The sequence below is a fragment of the Neovison vison genome, chromosome 11, assembly GCF_020171115.1.
Source record: "Neovison vison isolate M4711 chromosome 11, ASM_NN_V1, whole genome shotgun sequence".
Classification (NCBI taxonomy): Eukaryota; Metazoa; Chordata; class Mammalia; order Carnivora; family Mustelidae; genus Neogale; species Neogale vison.
Window position 1 is genome coordinate 59175774 of NC_058101.1, and position 19158 is coordinate 59194931.

The 19158-nt window shown below is 36.6% G+C and overlaps 1 protein-coding gene across 3 annotated transcripts in view; it reads left to right on the forward strand.

The window, feature by feature from the left end:
• RAB28 (RAB28, member RAS oncogene family) overlaps positions 1 to 19158 on the forward strand; it is a 113032-nt gene that overhangs the window by 13546 nt on the left and 80328 nt on the right. For all 3 annotated transcript variants that reach the window (XM_044226135.1, XM_044226133.1, XM_044226134.1), the window contains exon 4: positions 8372 to 8501. In XM_044226135.1, coding sequence (XP_044082070.1) covers positions 8372 to 8501 — 130 coding nt within the window. The remainder of the gene's footprint in view (positions 1 to 8371; positions 8502 to 19158) is intronic.

Here is a 19158-nt window from a genome sequence, read left to right on the forward strand (position 1 = left end):
AGTGTCTTCTAGTAATTGCAGGCAGAAAAAGTGAAGTTAAGGCATAGAAAATACAGGGATTTTTTTTTGAAGAATTTGAAGATACAGAAAGATTTCCAAAAGTCTTAACAAAAAGATTTGGGATGAAGAGGAGCAGTTTGAGGGTAAAGCAGGGAAAGCAAGCACAGAGCAGTGTAGGGAAGAAATACAGGAGAAAGATGAATGGAATGTAGGTAGGTGATAAAAGTGCATCAGGAACATGAGACATGGAGGTGGGTTTCAGTGGCCTTAGTGTTGCCAAGAAAATACTTCTAGCAGTTCCTGGTAGATTGCTTCAGTTGTTGCCAAGTTGTGTTGCATTTTTGAGAGATTTATACTTTCTTGTGGCTGAGAAGATTTTGATAGTTTTCTGGAAGCAGTCAGAAGAGGTCCGGATTGATGGATGTGGTGAGAGATTCAGGGCTTTGAGCGTGCTTGTGTTATAGGCTCCTGAAGAGGTGAGTACTTAGACATATGACTTTGGTGTGTGCTGAAGCTGGTGGTTAGAGGCCTTGGTGTTGGTCAGTGGCTACTTGTATGAGTTTTGGTCAGTTGTGTCTTTTAAAGAATTGCCTTTCATCTCTGTGATCAACCTTTTGGCCATAGAGTTGTTTATATTACTCCCTTACTATTCTTATAATGTCTGTGGGAGTAATAGTGATGTCCCCTCATTAATTTGAATTTTCTCTTCCCCTCTCTCTCTTTTTTGGTTAATCTGGCTTGAGGTATACCAGCTTTTGGTTTTGTTGATTTTCTCTATTATTTTCTTCTTTTAAATTTCATTGATCTCTGCTCTAGATTTTTTTTTTTTATTTGTTTATTTGACAGAGATCACAAGTAGGCAGAAAGGCAGACAGAGAGGGAGAGGGGGAAGCAGGCTCCTCACTGAGCTGAGAACTTGATGTGGGGCTTGATCCCAGGACCCTGAGATCATGACCTGAGCCGAAGGCAGAAGCTTTAATCTACTGAGCCACCCAGGTGCCCCTCTGCTCTAGTTTTTATGATTTTTTTTTTTTTTTTGGTTCTGCTTTCATTAAGCCTAAATTGCTCTTCTTCCTCAGTTTCCTTAAGTAGAAGCTTAGATCATTGATGTTTCTTCTTTTCTAATATATGGATTCAGTGCTATACATTTTCCTCTAAGCACTGTTTTTGCTATATCCCACAAGTTTTGATAGGCTGTGTTTTTATTAATTTATTTTAAAACTTCTCTTGAGACTTCTTTTTTGACCCATGTGTTATTTAAAAGCATCTTGTTTAATAACCAAATATTTTGAGTTTTTCCAGCTATCTTTCTATTGTTGATTTCTGGTTTGATTCCTGTGTGGTCTAAGAACACAGGTGGTATGATTTCTATTCTTATAAATTGGTTAAAGTATATTTTAAGGCCCAGAATGTAGTCTGTCTTGGTGAATGTTTCATGTAAGTTACTGATTGTCAGCTGCTTAATGTATCAGTCAGTGAGAAAGGGGGCGTTTAGGTCTCCAACAGTACTAGTGATTTGTGGATTTACAGTTCTATCAGTTTTGGCATTACATATTTCGATACTCTGTTGTTAGGTGTATACACATTAAGGATTGTTATGTCTTCTTTGAGAATTGATCCCTTTATCGTTTTATACCCAATACCTTCCCTTATTCCAAAATCTGCTTTGTCTGAAATGAATATGAATACTCCAGTTTTGTTTTCATTAGTGTTAGCTTGGTATTTCTCTATCCCTTTAATTTGTGTTTTTATATTTAAAGTGAATTTTCTGTAGGCAATGTATAGTTGAATCTTGGTTTTTCCATCCCCTCTGATAATCTGTCCTTTAGTTGGTATATTTAGACTATTCACATTTAAAGTGATTATTGATCCAGTTTGGTTAATTCCTGTCATATTTGTTTTCTAATTCTTGTGCTAGTCTTTTGTTTTTTTTTAAACCTTTCTCGCTTTTATTGTTTTATTTGAGCATTTTAACTCTTCTCTTAACCTTTCAGTTATATGTAAATACATTTTTTTAAGCAATTGCCCTGGAGTTTTCAGTATATATTTTTAACTAGTTTAAGTCCACCATCACATAGCACTGTATTGCTTTGCATGTATAGTTCAGATACTTCATAAAAGCATTATTCTTAATCCATCCCCTTATCCCCTATGACATGACTATCATTCATTTCACTTTACCCATATGCTATAATCACTCAATACATTGTTACTATTATTAAACATTTGCATTTTAGATCATGTAAGAATAAAAAATAATGCTTTTATTTTACTTTTACTTACTCCTTTTCTAATACTCTTTCTTCCTCATATCAGAGAGATCATATGATTTTTTTTTCCTTTCAATTTATTTATTTTCAGAAAAACATTATTCATTATTTTTTCACTACACCCAGTGCTCCATGCAAGCCGTGCCCTCTATAATACCCACCACCTGGTACCCCAACCTCCCACCCCCCCGCCAGAGAGATCATATGATAATTGTCTTTCTCTGATGGACTTATTTCGCTTAGTTCTTGTATGTTGTCTACCTTTTCCATTGGAACCTTTTTAAAAATATTTATCATTATTTGTTTTAAAGTCCTGATCATTCCAAAATCCATATCATATTTGAGTCTGGTTCTAAGGTTTACTTTTTCCTTCAAACTGCCTTCTAATTTATTTTTATTTTTTAATTTTTAAAATATTTTATTTATTTATTTGACAGAGAGAATACAAGCAGGCAGAGGCAGAGGGTGAAGTAGCCTCCCCACTGAGCAAGGAGCCTGATGTGCAGGACTCGATCCCAGGACCCTGGGATCATGACCTGAGCCGAAGGCAAACCCTTAACCTACTGAGCCACCCAGTTGTCCCTTTTTTTTTTTTTTTTTTTAAGGCAAGGTATGATGTATAGAGTAATAAGAACTCAGGTAAATAGGGCTTTAGTGTGAGGTTTTATGTTAATTAGCCAGGAGTTGGTCTGTGTTTAATGTTTGCTGAGGCTCTAGGTACTGGAGACATCCAATTCCTCTAGTGTTCTTGTTTTTTTCTCCCTTTTTGGGAACCTCAAAAAACTCTTCTTCAGTTGAGGTTTGTGTTTTGCAGCTCTCAAATGTAATACACTGCTATTCGGCTGGAACCCAGTTGGTGGTGTGGTAAAGTATGGAGGCAGGGAAGCAATCTATATACTTTCATTAAGTCACAGTCTTATATTGGCCTTGAGTCCCCGGGCTGTGACCTTCACACGAGTTTATTAGCTCTTCCCACTCAGGTGAGAGAGGATGGCTAGAGGGGGCTGGAGATGGGAACTGTTTTTCCCCTATGTGATATAAGACACTTTTTTTTGTGGATAATACTCTAGGGGTATGTTACAATGGTTAATTTGTCTCTCACCATGTCAGAGCCATGTGGGGTATATTTCTTGATGCTTTACCAAAAGGATCTGCTAGGGTTTCTGGAGGTAAAATCTGTGAAAGTGTAAGAGTACTCCCATACTATGTCACCTGGAGTTTTTCATTCTCAAAGTGGATCATATGCAGCCTCCAGCAATTTGTCGAAATTATCATTTAAGTGTTCCCACTCTTTACTGGCTATAGTGGCTTTTGTTCAGCTAAACATGTTTTGGCTGTGACTCTTTCAATTCACCTATCTCCCAGATTTCAGGGTGGTGACTTACCCTGCAAACTCAGTTCTCTGTTTTGCCCAAGAGAAGTCATTGATTTTTAGTTTGTTTAGATTTTTTTCTTACTATAAGGACAGACATGATGACTTCCAGGCTTTTTTACAGGTCAGAGTTGAAACTGAAAATTCTAGAACACTTCTGTGTTTTATTGTCTTTTCTGTTTTCTCATTTTCCCTTTTCAGAATTTGACCACATTGGTGTAGGTCAGAATTGGTGAAGGATTGTCATGTTAGGAGCAAAGATGGAATCATAGTTTTTTACATTAAGTGTTATTGAGAATGGGGTTTATGAACAGATGTTTTGGTTGATGGATAGCTAGATTAATGAAAGACATTTAATCCTTCTGCCTTTCTTATGAGTTCTGGAAGATTCATAGGTTTGCTCTCTTAAAAATATTGGACATACTGATCTAGATCAGGAATTGGCAAACTTCTCCTTAGAGAACCAGATAGAAAATATTTAAGGTTTCACAGGCCATATTGTCTCTGTTGTAGCTACTCAGTTCTGCAGTTGTAGTACAAAGACTGCCATTGATAATACTTAAATAAGTATGATTGTATTTCAGTGAAAATTTATTTACAAATATGGGCTTTGAGCTGAATTGACCTGGGGGCCATAGTTTACCAATTCCTATAGTATCTAATTTAAATTTTTAGAAAAGATTGTATTTATTTATTAGAGAGTGCATAACCATGAGTTGGGGGGAGGGGCTGAAGGACAGGGAGAAGGAGAAGCAGACTCTCAGGGGGCCTGATGTAGGGCTCAATCCGAGGACCCTGGGACAGTGACCTAAGCCGAAGGCCAACAGTTAACTGAGTGAGCCGCCCAGGTGCCCCCATTTTTTTTTTAAAGATTTTATTTATTCATTTGACAGATAGAGATCACAGGTAGGCAGAGAGGCAGGCAGAGAGAGAGGAAAGGAAGCAGGCTCCCTGCTGAGCAGAGAACCTGATGCGGGGCTCGATCCCTAGACCCTGGGGTCATGACCTGAGCTGAAGGCAGAGGCCTTAACCCACTGAGCCACCCAGGTGCCCCCCATTTTTTTTTTTTTTAATTTTTATTGTGTTATGTTAGTCACCATAAAATACATTATTAGTTTTGATGCAGTGGGCTCCATGCCCAGTGTGGAACCCAGTATAGGACTCAAACTCATGACCCTGATATGGAGACCTGAGCTGAAATCAAGAGTTGGAGGCTTGGGATACCTGGGTGGCTCAGTTGGTTAAATGTTTGCCTTCAGCTCAGGTTATGATCCTGGTGTCCTGGAATGGAGTCCCACATCAGGCTCCCTGTTCAGTGGAGAGCCTGCTTCTCCCTCTGCCTGCTGCTCCCTGTGCTTGTGCACTCTCTCTCTGTCTCACTCTCGCTCTATCTCGAATACATAAATAAATAAAAGAGTTGGAGACATAATTGATTGAGCCACCCAGACACCTTAGTAGTACTTAATTTTTATTCTGTAGCTCTGGTCTTTGGTATTGATCACAAAGAGAAGATGGCCATGTTTTATTTGCATATTCTGTCACATTCACGTATTGGTCCATGTTAAGATGAAGATTTTCGTATATTGATTTGAAGAGTTCCAAAAATCTAAAGGTAAGAGACATCACAGGTTGGTGGCTCAACTATGAGTATAAAAACTACCTCAAAGTTGCCTTGAAAATGTGATTCTTATTCGCTCAGAATAATAAAGAAAAAATTCCCAGCCATTATGTAATTTTTAAAAAAATTTTAAGTTAGTTTTTAACTTTCTTTATCTATATATTTATTTATTTTTATTAAAGATTCTATTTATTTATTTGACAGACAGAGATCACAAGCAGACAGAGAGGCAGGCAGAGAAAGAAGGAGGGGAAGCAGGCCCTCTGCGAGCCTGATGTGGGGCTTGATCCCAGGACCCTGGGATCATGACCTGAGCTGAAGGCAGAGGCTTTAACCCACTGAGCCACCCAGGTACCCCGTTAGTTTTTAACTTTAAAGTTAGTTTTTAAATAAGTCTATTTTTATTACTTTAAATAATCATGTAGACATATTAAGTATTTTAGAGGTGGATGACAAAAGCATTGCCCAAGATCAGTAGATGGTAGGGCCAAGACTGTAGTCCAACAGCAATATGACTTTCAGGACAGAGCTCTTTTAACACAATATATTGTATCATTCAAGTCAACTGGAGGTGGAGACAGTAGATTGAAGATTAGTTTTCTTCAAAGGCCAGTTCTGGGGCATTTTTCTTTTCTTTTTTAAAGATTTTACTTATTTATTTATTTACTTATTAATTTATTTGAGAGGAGAGGCAGAGAGGGAGGGAATCCCAAGCAGATTCCACTGAACGTGTAGCCCAACCCTGGGGCTTGATCTCATGATCTGGAGATCATGACCTGAACCAAAACCAAAAGCCAGATGCCCAACTGATGGAGCTACCCAGGAGCCCCTGGGATGTTATTAATAAGAAAATTGCAAGGCAGTGGGTCCTGGGTGAAGGGAGGGAAAAAATTAAACAAGATGGGCCTGGGGAGGGAGACAAACCATAAGAGACTCTGAATCTTAGGAAACAAACAGGGTTTGTGGGGGAAGGGATAGGGTGGCTGGTTATAGGCATTGGGGAGGGTATGTGCTATGGTGAGTGCTGTGAAATGTGAAAGCCTGATGATTCACAGACCTGTAACTCTGGGGCAAATATTACATTATATGTTAAAAAAAAAGAAAAGAAAAGTGGACTTATGCTGATTATTTCAAATAATTCTGTGTTGGACGTTATTTGAAAGCATTGAGAAGACAGATATAGGTGTCTAAGTTATCAAAATGAATCAGACAAATGATTTTGCATAAAAATTATAGAATATTTACACTGGAAGGGATCTTAGAGACCGATTAACTTTCAATGATCTAATTTTATTTATTTATTTATTTATTTATAAAAGATTTTATTTATTTACTTGACAGAGATCACAAGTAGGCAGAGAGGCAGGCAGAGAGAGAGGAAGGGAAGCAGGCTCCCTGCTGAGCAGAGAGCCAGATGTGGGGCTCGATCCCAGGACTCTGGGATCATGACCTGCGCCAAAGGCAGAGGCTTTAACCAACTGAGCCACCCCAGTGCCCCTCAGTGATCTAATTTTAGAGGCAAACAAACCCGAGACCCAGAGAAGCTAAGTGACTTTGCAGCCAGTGTAATTTAATAAAAGAGCATGGTGCTAGAAAGTTATGAGATAGTGTGCTGAAACTGGCTTGGGAAAGTCGTTAAATTTTTGGGAATTTTTGTGAGCCAGTTGTTGAATACATTCATGATTAAAAATTATACAGAAAGATATAAATTATACTGAAAACAAAGATATATGCTCAGATGCATGTTATCTTAACATATATTTTTGTTATTATCTTTGTTCTTGAAATTATTTATGTCTAGTGTAACTATGGTGCAGATGCAGTATGGTGGTGTCCTACCTAGCTCTGTTCAGTGAAGTGACATCAGTATCTCGAAAATGGCCCTAGGGGGTTATTTACACCACAGAAATAGGCAAATGCTACAAATCACACTCTATAGCTCCCTACCCGCTTCCATGACCATAGCCAGTTGATTAACCTTTACCAGCATATCACTGGCAATCACTTTCGTGTTCTGTACTTGTCCGTTTATGTGCCTGCCTTGCTGCAAGACTGAGTCTTTCGAGGTTTGGAATTTATACTCCTAGGCATATAGTTGGTAGACAAGTGCTTATAGAATGAATGAGTGAACTTTATATTCTTTCAGCTCTTGATTCATATCTGGCTTCATTACTTACCTAGCTGTATGACCTTGGTTATTGTAACCTCTGTTTATTAGTAAAATGAGAATAAGAATACCAGCATTGCACGATTGTTGAAAGGACTAATGAAAAAATCTAAATATATGTCTAGATACATAGTAGGTACAAAAATGTAGTTAAAATTTATGATTACAACCTAAGAAGAAGGAGACATAAATGCTGTTAGGGTCCAGACTTACACTGTATGCAGAGCTTTGTATTAAGTGTTTGACCACAAACTGGATGAGAATCAAGAATGTGGCACTGTTATTTTTGTGTGTGTACATACTTCTTCTCCTTCCCACACAGAATAATGGGATATATTAAAAGGAATATGATATATAAGAGGCAGGAAGCAATCCCTCTGTTATATTTGGCTTTGTTCAGGCTCTTATTACAGTATCATGTCTAGTTTTACATTGCTCATTTTAAAGAGGATGTCAAAAAACTGTATGTAGTGTGTCCTGGGAAGAACCCAACAACTATGATTAAAGGGATAGAAAATAGGTCCTTTGAGGCAAGTTTAAGGAATTGAATTTGTTTATTCTGGAAAGGAGATGGTAAAGGAGTTACTTAACTATCTTCAAGTACATGAAGGGTTATTATGAGGAGGATACTCTCATGTTGTTCTCCAAATGCACAGAGGACCAAAAGAGGAAATCGACTTATTTCATTTAAAGAAAATTGTGTTAAACACTAAAATTGACTATCAAGGGATGTCATGGAATCTCCATTTTTGAAAATATTTAAAAAGAGCAGCAGCAGATGGCTGTTACTGAAAGGCTTACATGGTCGACCTCATGAAAGTTACAGGCAGGATTATGGACCTTGCAGCTTTTTCACCTCTATGATACGGTTTTCTTATATTCATTGTAACTTGCCATGCATGTGCCAGGTATCTTACAAAGATTCTGTAACTCTTTTGTGACAGGGAATCCTCTTGGTATATGATATTACAAATTATCAAAGCTTTGAGAATTTAGAAGACTGGTATTCTGTGGTGAAGAAAGTGAGCGAGGAGTCAGAAACTCAGCCACTGGTTGCCTTGGTGGGCAATAAAAGTAAGTTATTAATGCTTATTTATGTATAGTAGTTTATTTGCCTATCCCATAGTCTTTTTTTCTACCAAAATGTTAATGTTTAGAAACATCAAAGATATAGCTTTCCTGGAGTAAGCACATTAGTTGGGAATATTTTTAAAGATGTATACAATCTTTTCAGTAAGAGTTTTAATGCTTGCTTGATTTGTCATAACTGCTCTGCTGCTTTGGCCAGTGCCTGTTCAGGTAAGTTCTGTTCTGACCATGTGTGTTTTGGCTTCCTGTGGACTGAGGAAGCAGCATGGACTATTAAGAACAGCAACACAGCTGCAGATTTTATGATACTGCACTGCAGCTTCAGCTCTGCCCCAGAGATTTTGAGAGATAGATTTCATTAAATGGTCCCCTTTTCTAGGAAAGAAAGCAGCATTTGGGTAGAATTTTGTATGCATTGTTTCTTGCTCCCATCTCTCATAAACTTCCCTTTTTAAATTTTTGGGGTTTGTTCTAAAATACAGATTTTTTTTTTTTTTAAGGAAAGACTGTATTGAGAGATGAGTAGTGCTTGTTAAAAATGGTGGATAAGTAATTTTTGAGATCTGTCTCTTGGGCTATGATATATAGCATATAAAATTATAAGACTGAATTTAGTACAGGACTGTTAGTTGGTTCATAGTCCTACAGAGCAGTTACCTGGAGAAATAGACATTAATAAGGGTTTTTAAATATAAAATATTATGATACAACCTAATCTTCTATAACTATTTGAGGTCAGAAAAAGAGAAATGAATTTAAATTATACCATGGAGGATTTAGGTCAGGAACAGTTTCCTGACTACAAGCATTGTTAAACCAATACCCAAGTATACTACCAGGAGAATTGTCTTCTCCAAAGGTCTTTAAAAGTGTAGTGCATTTTTGTGTGTGTAATTATTTAGGAAATAGTGCTTCCTGTAGGACTAAACCAAGATTTCTTCATTATGTGCTTTTGCACACTTAGATGAACATTTAATAAATCCAGGCCTTACTTTAAAATCATTATAAAACAGGTGTGGATACCATTTCTCTGAAGAGTTAAAAATACAAATTTTATAATACTTTTTTAGAAAATAGTATTATATATCATGAAATGGGTGTCTTGAGTAAAAGATACAGCTTTTTAAAGCTTTAGTTCAATTTTGCTCTTCTGTTCCGTAAATAGTTCTAATTAAATGAATCAGATGTTTTTAAAGTCATTGAAATTCTTCCTTAGAAAGTTTTGATGACCTTAGATTCTATTTTTTTTTCCCAATTTATTTATTTTCAGAAAAACAGTATTCATTATTTTTTCACCACACCCAGTGCTCCATGCAAGCTGTGCCCTCTATAATACCCACCACCTGGTACCCCAACCTCCCACCCCCCCGCCACTTCAAACCCCTCAGATTGTTTTTCAGAGTCCATAGTCTCTCATGGTTCATCTCCCCTTCCAATTTACCCAAAAGCACATACCCTCCCCAATGTCCATAACCCTACCCCCCTTCTTCCAACCCCCCTCCCCCCAGCAACCCACAGTTTGTTTCGTGAGATTAAGAGTCACTTATGGTTTGTCTCCCTCCCTATCCCATCTTGTTTCATGGATTTAGATTCTATTTTTGAGTGCAGCTATTTGTTTTAGGAGACCATTTCTTTGTTGTCATGTTACTGAAGCACTAGCATGTATTATGGTTAAATTTGTGCTTTAGTAGCAGTTTCTCATCACCTTTTAGGAAATTATAGAGTAGAAAAGGGTTGGGGGTTGAGGCTTGTTTTTATTTCTTTCAAGACAAAATGGTGTAGTGGTGCATAATTTTATACGTTATGTGTTTATGCGGTCCTGTGAGGCATCTGCCATTAGTCACTGTCAAAGAGAGGCTATCAGACTAGGTTGATTGTGGGACTGTTCTGGTGATGCCATTCCTAAGTTTTAAAAACAAACATTTATATAAGTTATATGAATTTATGAAAAAAATATTAGTGTTATGTTTGAGATTTAATAGCATAAAAAGTTGAGTTTTTTTAGCTTTTGGCTTAGCTTTAACCCCTTCCTTGTATTTATAATACTCTTTTTCAGAATGAGATTATAGAATAAAGTGTGCAGTCACACAGAATGTTACATTTGTAAAATGAAGAGATTATAAGATGAACATTTTCCTGGATATTATTTACTGCATACTGTCACTGGGCTGATTTCATATGGTCATGTAATAAAAGATCTTGAAATCTGTGTTTCCAAGTTGATGTTACAGTAGTATAGTAGTATGTTCTCACCTTCTGTTTTGGGGGGCAAAATTATATTAAAAAGCAAAGATTTGACATATGGATTAAAGGGAAAACAAAAGAAACATGATGGGAAGATATCTGAAACTGGATTATTATGTTCCTTATCTATAAAGAATCATCTTCTACCTAAACGTGCTTTTTAAAACTCATCATTGTGTCCTTTTCTTTGCAACTTAGAACGTTGCAAAATAGAAAGCATATGTTGAAAAGAAGTATGTATGAAAATATTGGCAGCAGTAGCCAACTTTTATTTCATTTCAAAAAAGATTTTATTTATTTATTTATTTTAGAGAGAAAGCATGTGTGCATGTGAGCAAGTGAATGAGCCGGGGGGCGGTGGGGGGTAGGGGTAGAGGGAGAGGGAAAGAGAGAGAATCCCAAGCAGACTCCATGCTGAGTGAGAAGTCTCATGTGAGGCTTGATGCTACAACCCATGAGATCATGACTTGAGCTGAAATGAGTCCAGTGCTTAACCGACTGAGCCACCTAGGTGTCCCAGCGGTAGCCAGCTTTTAGCCAGAATTTAGCAGAAAGATAGGATAGACAGAAAATTTCTATACAGGGAGAGAGAGGGAGAGAGAGAAGGAAGGAGGGAGGGAGAGGAGAGGGAGTGTGTACATATGTGTGTGTATGTGTGAATTTGTATTATAGGAAGAGTTTATAATGTTATAAAATCATTTGTTTTTTATTAAAATATAGTAAACTCACAGAAATTTGGGCTAAGGATTGAGGATAGTCTTAGGTAGGAATGAGTTATGGGTTTATTTTTATTAAAAGTTGTGTTTTATTATGTTTAAAAATAAAAAGTAACTGGCATAATTAAGTAGCCAGTATAGGAAGGGATTTGCTTTTATGAAATAGAATTGGTAACAACTAAATTATTTCAGTGTATAATGCTTAAAACAAATTTATTTTATTCTATATTCTATTCTTAAAGGCTGTAGGACATTATTGCTTTTTCTTTGTACTATTTAAGATTTTATTTATTTTTTATTTTTTTAAGATTTTATTTAGTTACCAGAGAAAGAGAGAGAGAGAGAGCACAAGCACACAAAGGGAGAGGAAGAAGGAGACCCCCCAAGAGTGGGGAGCCTATTGTGGGGCTCGATCCCAGCACAATGGGATCATGATCTGAGTTGAAGACAGACGCTTAACTGACTGGACCCCGGTACTATTTAAATTTGTGTTGAGTTATGGTTAAGATCATAGGGCTTTAAATTTTGGGGTGCTTTGCTTTTACAAGCCCAGTTTCTTCATTTAATAGCAGTGTGACAGCAGAGTTTACTTTGTATCTGCATACCTCAACTTCCTCATCTGCAGGTAAGGATAATAGCTTTTGTCTGATAAAGATGGTTTAAACTTTAAATGAGATATTACATGGAAAGCACTTAGTCTATAATCTGTATACTGTAAATCCTCAATAACTTTTATCACCACCATTATCATTCATAATAGCCTTTAAAAAAACTGATTATAGCTTCAATTTAAATTATCACAATTACAAATTAGTAGAGCTGAAACAGATATCTTACAAAAGTGGCTTGTAGGTGAATTTCCTAGAGAATTCGTTTGTCATCATCTTATGCCTTGGGTTTTTATTTTGTTTTGTTTTGTGTTTTAGATCAATACTTCTCTGTACCATGTGATGGGTGGAGCAATTTAATTCAGCAAACATTCTGGAGTGCCAGCTATGTGTATTCAGTTAGACATTAATTTGCACAAAGGTTGAGACAAAGAGAGTGCTTAAGGGGTGATAGGGACCTGTTAACCTTAATTTTAACCAAATTAATTAAGTCTTATTTTATTCTTTTGCTTAGCTGCCTTCAAGTTTTCTAAAAAATTGACTGCCTTTCTTTTGCTCTGTTTGGTTGTTGGGATTAATAAATATAATTATGTCTAAATCTTCATGGAAGGCCCTGCTTTTCCTTAGCGAGGTAAGCATAAATTCTTGATAGGTAACTTCCAAAATAGGAAAGAGGGTAAGTTACCTACTTATTCTGTGTTCTTTACTGAAGAGCTGTTGAAGTTTGATGGTGTCTGCAGCCCAGTGTGGAATGAAACAATTGATAGACACCTGGAAACCATTCTGTTGCTATTTAAGACGATTTCTGCAATTCGGGGAGTCAGATTTATCAGGTCTGGTACCTGGTTTCCTGGCCTTGAGAGCGTTGCTCTCTCAGTTGATCAGAGCCTGCACCTCGGAGCCTCAAGGTTTTCTGTTTATGTCTGCTTCCAGGTTTATTACAGGTGGACTTGGCAATGGCTTAACACACCATCATCACCTCATGTGAACTACTGCAGTAGCTTCCTAACTGTCCCTCCTGCTTCTGGCTTTGCCTTCCTGTAGTCCACTTCCCAAATGGCAAATCATGTTATTTGACTCTTCTAATGCTTTCTCATCACACTTAGAAAACATATTCCAAACTCCTCATCCAGATTTACCAAGCACTAGGTGATCTGGCTCCTTCCTGCCTCTTGCCACTATATGCTAAGGCACATGTCTTTTTTTTCTGTACTGAAAACATTCTAAGTTAATTTGTACTATAGGATTTCTTCTGTTTGAAATACTTGTGGTCTTTGCTTGACTGGCTCCATTTTATCATTTGGATCTCATCTTAAATGTGATCTCCTCAGAGTTGCCTTTCTTGACCACTCAGTGTAAACAGGCTATGCAGTTCCTTTCTCAAGACAATTCGGTTTCAATTATCTGTGGAGCATCAGTACCATCTGATGTTCTTGTTTGTTCCTTATCTTCTTTCCCCACTAAAATGTAAGCTCAACGAAACCTAGGGACCTCATCACTGAGAACAGTGCCTGAATGAATGAATGTTGAATGAATGAATAAAAGCCTTTTCATGAAGCCTTCATTGAAGTGTTAATGGCCTGGAATGTGTTATTAAGGGAAAATGATTTTCTTAATGAGGAAAAATACATGTGTAGATACAGGGAATCTGTTAGATGACCTTCAGCCCAACTGACCTACTGAATTCCACCTTGGTGAACAACTTCAGTGTTTCTTAGGAAATATATTGAAGTTATATTATGCTGGATCATGTTTGAGATAAAGTGTCATAGGTTTTATATTATGATTTTAGGTTAAATAAATATAAAAGAATAAGAATTTTGCTTTTTCCTGATGTAACTTTTATGTAGTGGTAGAAACCTACACTTTTGACTTTTTATTTTTTTCTTAATTTTGGTGTTTAATTCCAAAAACCATATGCATTGAAGTTGCACCTTTAATTTTTCTTTCAGTCCCATTGAAATGAAATTAACATTCAGGAATATTAATTTTTTAAAGATTAATTTTAAATTCAATCCATGTTTTATAAGCACACGATATTTTAATTTGTCATTTTGTTACTTTCTATGTTTAAGCTGTTATGTTTTCCTACTATCTGATCCATCAACTAGTTTCTCCCCTGACTAGCTAACATTCTCAGTTGGATAGATTGTAAACAGAAATTAACAGGGGTTGCATAGAAGCTGCCCTCTCCCTGATTTATAGCTTCTTAGTTAGTGGAGGGGTGGTGGTTATCAGTAACTTGTATTGGGGATAGGAATTATCACGCTCTGGGATAGAGTGGGTGGATGAATGATTTCTGCTCTTAAAGATATTAACCAGATCCTTTCCCAAATAAAGACTAATAACTCAGATTTTTAAACAATCTTCATGACAGATGAGGGCATAGAGGAGAGTGCATCAACACTAATTAACAATGTTGAGTGTATATTCTTCTTAACAGTGATTGATTGTTCTTGGAGTGCTATCTCTGCCCAGGAAGTGATGTTTTACACTGCCAGGTTCAAAGGTTACATTTTAATGTACGCTGTAGTTGTGTTCCCTGAACTCAATGGAAATGTATTAGAAAAACAAGTAAATTTCAGGTTGGAAAATTTAACTGATGCCCTCAATAAAATTATCACAAAGTTTTTAAAAGATTGTTCTTTATTCTTAGTGACAGAGGAGTCTAAGAAATGGTTATACATTCAGCTTGAAAAACTTCAGTGGAATTTACAGAAATATGCTTGCTTATCCTGTGACTCTCTTGAGTGTTCAAAAATTCTTATTTTATCTGCAGAATAGAAAATGTGAAGTAGGTAACATTTACTTTGATTCCTATTTTGAAGGACTCACATTAACTTCTATAAAAGTTATTATCTACAATATTATAGCAAAGTGAACGAGTGAGTCATTATTATCAGTTTGCTTAAGAGAGTTTATAATTTATATAAAGCGTGAACAGAAACTCTTTTGAGAATTTGAAAAGTTCATTCTGTTTATACATTGTGAATTAAAACATTCTGCCTCCTTGCCCATTTATTTTAATACTTTGGTTCTATTTTGTTCTGGGAATAGTAATCCTAAAGTATCAGACACAAGTGTCTTTTTCAGATGGACTTTATATTTTTGCTTCTGTTGCTTCATTTTTTTTTCTTTTTCCTCTCTTTGCATGTAAATTTGTTAACTAAAGCTATGATTATTTATATCCTGGAAAATGCTGAGAGCATCTGATTCTGATACTGACAGCATCAGTAGTCTGTGTACTGAGAGAGTATTTTAACACACACTCTTAAAGCTGTTCCTTTACATGATACTTCACAGTCCTGCTATACTTTCAGAACATTTTGATAGTATTTCCAGTTCAGTTGGTGGAGTAATTAACTCAAATTAAATGCACAAAATTGCATTCAGACTGGTGTTAGGACTGATACTAACTGGGGAAGAAAATGTCAAATGAGTGCTTTTTCATAATACTCGTCAAAATCAGTTGTTGCAGTGATGTTATGTCATTTCATACTTAATTTTCTTTTTATAGATAGCCTACTTCAAACCATTTGACAGTATTATAATGTCCTTAGCTTGGCGCACCTGGATGGCTCAGTAGGTTAAAGCTTCTGCCTTTGGCTCAGGTCATGATCTCAGGGTTCTGGGATTGAGCCCTGCATCGGGCTCTCTGCTCAGCAGGGATGCTGCTTCCCTCTCTCTCTGCCTGCCTTTCTGCCTACTTGTGATTTCTCTCTCTGTCAAATAAATAAATAAAATCTTAAAAAAAAATGTTCTTAGCCTGAGAAGCATTAAGGTTTCTGTGATTTTGTTTTGTTTGCTTGGGGGAATTGTGTAAGCATTTCTGTCATAACAATCTGTTTATGAAATTTTTTAATAGAATTTTTTTTAAGATTGTATTTATTTATTTGACAGAGGGAGACAGTGAGAGAGGGAATACAAAGAGGGTAGTGGGAGAGAGAGAGCAGGCTTCCTTCCAAGCAGGGAGCCCAATGTGGGGCTTGATCCCAGGACCCTGAAATCATGACCTCAGCCGAAGGCAGTCATTTAACCAACTGAGCCACCCTACCCCTGTTTATGAAATTTATGTTTGTCTCCGTCTCATGATAGAGAAACTTTATTAAATGCTAAAGAAATGTCATCCACTTTACTTTTTTTTTCTTTTATGGGAAATCTCTGATTTTAAAAATGAGAAGAAATTATTAAATATTTTAATTTATTAAATTACAATTATAAAAATATATAGCTTTATAAAATTTATAAATTAAAGTTATCTATAGCTATAAAACATTTCTTTATAGAAAGGAAATTAAAATTTTTCATTAATGTAATTTAAACCTCTTTATTAATTAATTTATTTTAATTTTATCTGTAGTAATTGTGGATTTGCTCCATAATTTAAAGGAAGAGTTAGAGTGGAGATCAGAAAACTTTAGCTTTTGTCCTGGTGCTGTCATTTTATCTGATTACATCACCTTGGCCAATTTACTTAATCACTTAGGATCATCCTCCTGCATAAAATGAGGGATTATATTTGGTAATCATAAGCACCTTCTATTCCTAAAATATGATGACCCAAACATGTTTAGTAATAAGTCTGCTTACTCGAACATATTTACTGCCATATAATTTTAAGAGAGTTTATTTTTATTTATTTATTTTTTAAAAGGTTTTATTTATTTATTTGTCAGAGAGGAGCACAAGCAGGCAGAGTGGCAGGCAGAGGCAGAGGGAGAAGCAGGCTCCCCACTGAGCAAGGAGCCCAATGTGGGACTTGATCCCAGGACCCTTGGATTCTGACCCAAGTGGAAGGCAGCCTCTTAACCAACTGAGCTGCCCAGGCATCCCATAATTAAACTCCCATAAGAGAGTTTAATTTTAACTTTACATGTCCTGTAAACCCTGTCTTCTTATCTTTGCAGATGGTTTCTTTGGCTCATTTTATTCACTTGTTAGATTATTAAGAATTTTCTTTATACTTGGATAGGTCTATATACCTAATAACAGTAATAATAACTAGCTAAGAGTTATTTATTTTTTATTACTTGCTAGGCACACCTTGAAAATACTGTTAACTTTGGAGTATTTGCGGGGCTCTAAAAATAGCATTTCCTTTTAATTTAAAAATTTTCTTAAGCTGAGAATTTACTTTTTATTTTCTGCGATATTATTTCCTAAAATTTTATATAAATGTCTAGTTTTTACAGTACAAAGAAAGCAGTTTAGCAGCTATTTCATTTTGTTTTGTTTTCTGTGTCTTCTTTCATTCATTCATTTCATTTAACAAATAGTTACTTTGCACATACATGTCTAGGTGTTGGGATACAGCAATGAACAGGCAAAAATTCTTGTCCTCATCTATCCTGGTTTTAATAGAGGAAGACAGTAAATAAATGAATAATAAAATATATAATATGTTAAATGATATTTTGTGTAGGTAAAGCAGGGAGGGGAGAAAAAAGACTAGGAAGAAGGTATTAATATTTTAAAGATGGTAGCAGGGAAAGTTTGAGAAGATGACATCTGAGCAAAGAGATAAAAGAAGAAGGAGTGTCTCAGAGATAATCTGGATGGAGAGTTACCCAAGTAGAAGGGAAGAATAGTAGTAAGGCTTTCAGATAGTATTTTGTTCCCCCGTACCCCCGGAACTCCAAGAAGGCATGTGTGTGTGTGTGTGTGTGTGTGTGTGTGTGTGTGTGTGTGTATAGCTGTGTGCGTAGCTATATATAGGGAATAGTCAGTGCAAGAATAGTGTAGGATGTGAAGTTAGATACAAAGGGGAAAGGATCTAGGAAGAGAACAGATCAGGAAAACCTTTGTAAGGGCTTCAACTTTTACTCTGGGTGAGAAGGAAGGCCACTGAGGGTTTTTAGCAGACAGCAACTTCTTTCAAGATATGTCTCCAAAGGCAAGGGAAATAAAAGCGAAAATGAACTTTTGGGACTTCATCAATATCAAAAGCTTCTGCTCAGCAAAGGAAAACAGTCAGCAAAACAAAGAGGCAACCCACGGAATGGGAAAAGATATTTGCAAATGACACTACAGACAAAAGGTTGATATCCAGGATCTATAAAGAACTCCTCAAACTCAACACACACAAAACAGATAATCATATCAAAAAATGGGCAGAAGATATGAACAGACACTTCTCCAATGAAGATATAGAAATGGCTATCAGACACATGAAAAAATGTTCATCATCACTAGCCATCAAGGAGATTCAAGTTAAAACCAATTACCACCTTACACCAGTTAGAATGACCAAAATTAGCAAGACAGGAAACAATATGTGTTGGAGAGGATGTGGAGAAAGGGGAACCCTCTTACACTGTTGGTGGGAATGCAAGTTGATGCAGCCACTTTGGAGAACTGTGTAGAGATTCCTCAAGAAATTAAAAATAGAACTTCCCTATGACCCTGCAATTGACTACTGCGTATTTACCCCAAAGATACAAATGTAGTGAAAAGAAGGGCCATCTGTACCCCAATGTTTATAGCAGCAATGGCCATGGTCGCCAAACTGTGGAAAGAACCAAGATCCCCTTCAGCGGACGATAAGGAAGATGTGGGCCATATACACTATGGAGTATTATGCCTCTATGAGAAAGGATGAATATCCAACTTTTGTAGCAACATGGACGGGACTGGAAGAGATTAGGCTGAGTGAAATAAGTCAAGCAGAGAGAGTCAATTATCATATGGTTTCACTTATTTGTAGAGCATAACAAATAACATGGAGGACATGGGGAGTTTGGAGAAGGGAGTTGAGGGAAATTGGAAGGGGAGGTGAACCATGGTAGACTATGGACTCTGAAAAACAACCTGAGGGTCTTGAAGGGATGGGGGGGTGGGAGGTTGGTACAACCAGGCGGTGGGTATTAGGGAGGGCATGTATTGCATGGAGCACTGGGTGTGGTGCAAAAACAAGGAATACTGTTACGCTGAAAAGAAATAAAACAAAATAAAAAAAAAAGAATGAAGTGATTTAACTTGAAAGAATCACTACAGTTCTTGTTGAGAGAATTTACTCTAGTGGGTATGTATGGAAGCAAAGTAAAAAAAAAATGAGAGGTTTTTGACATAATCCAG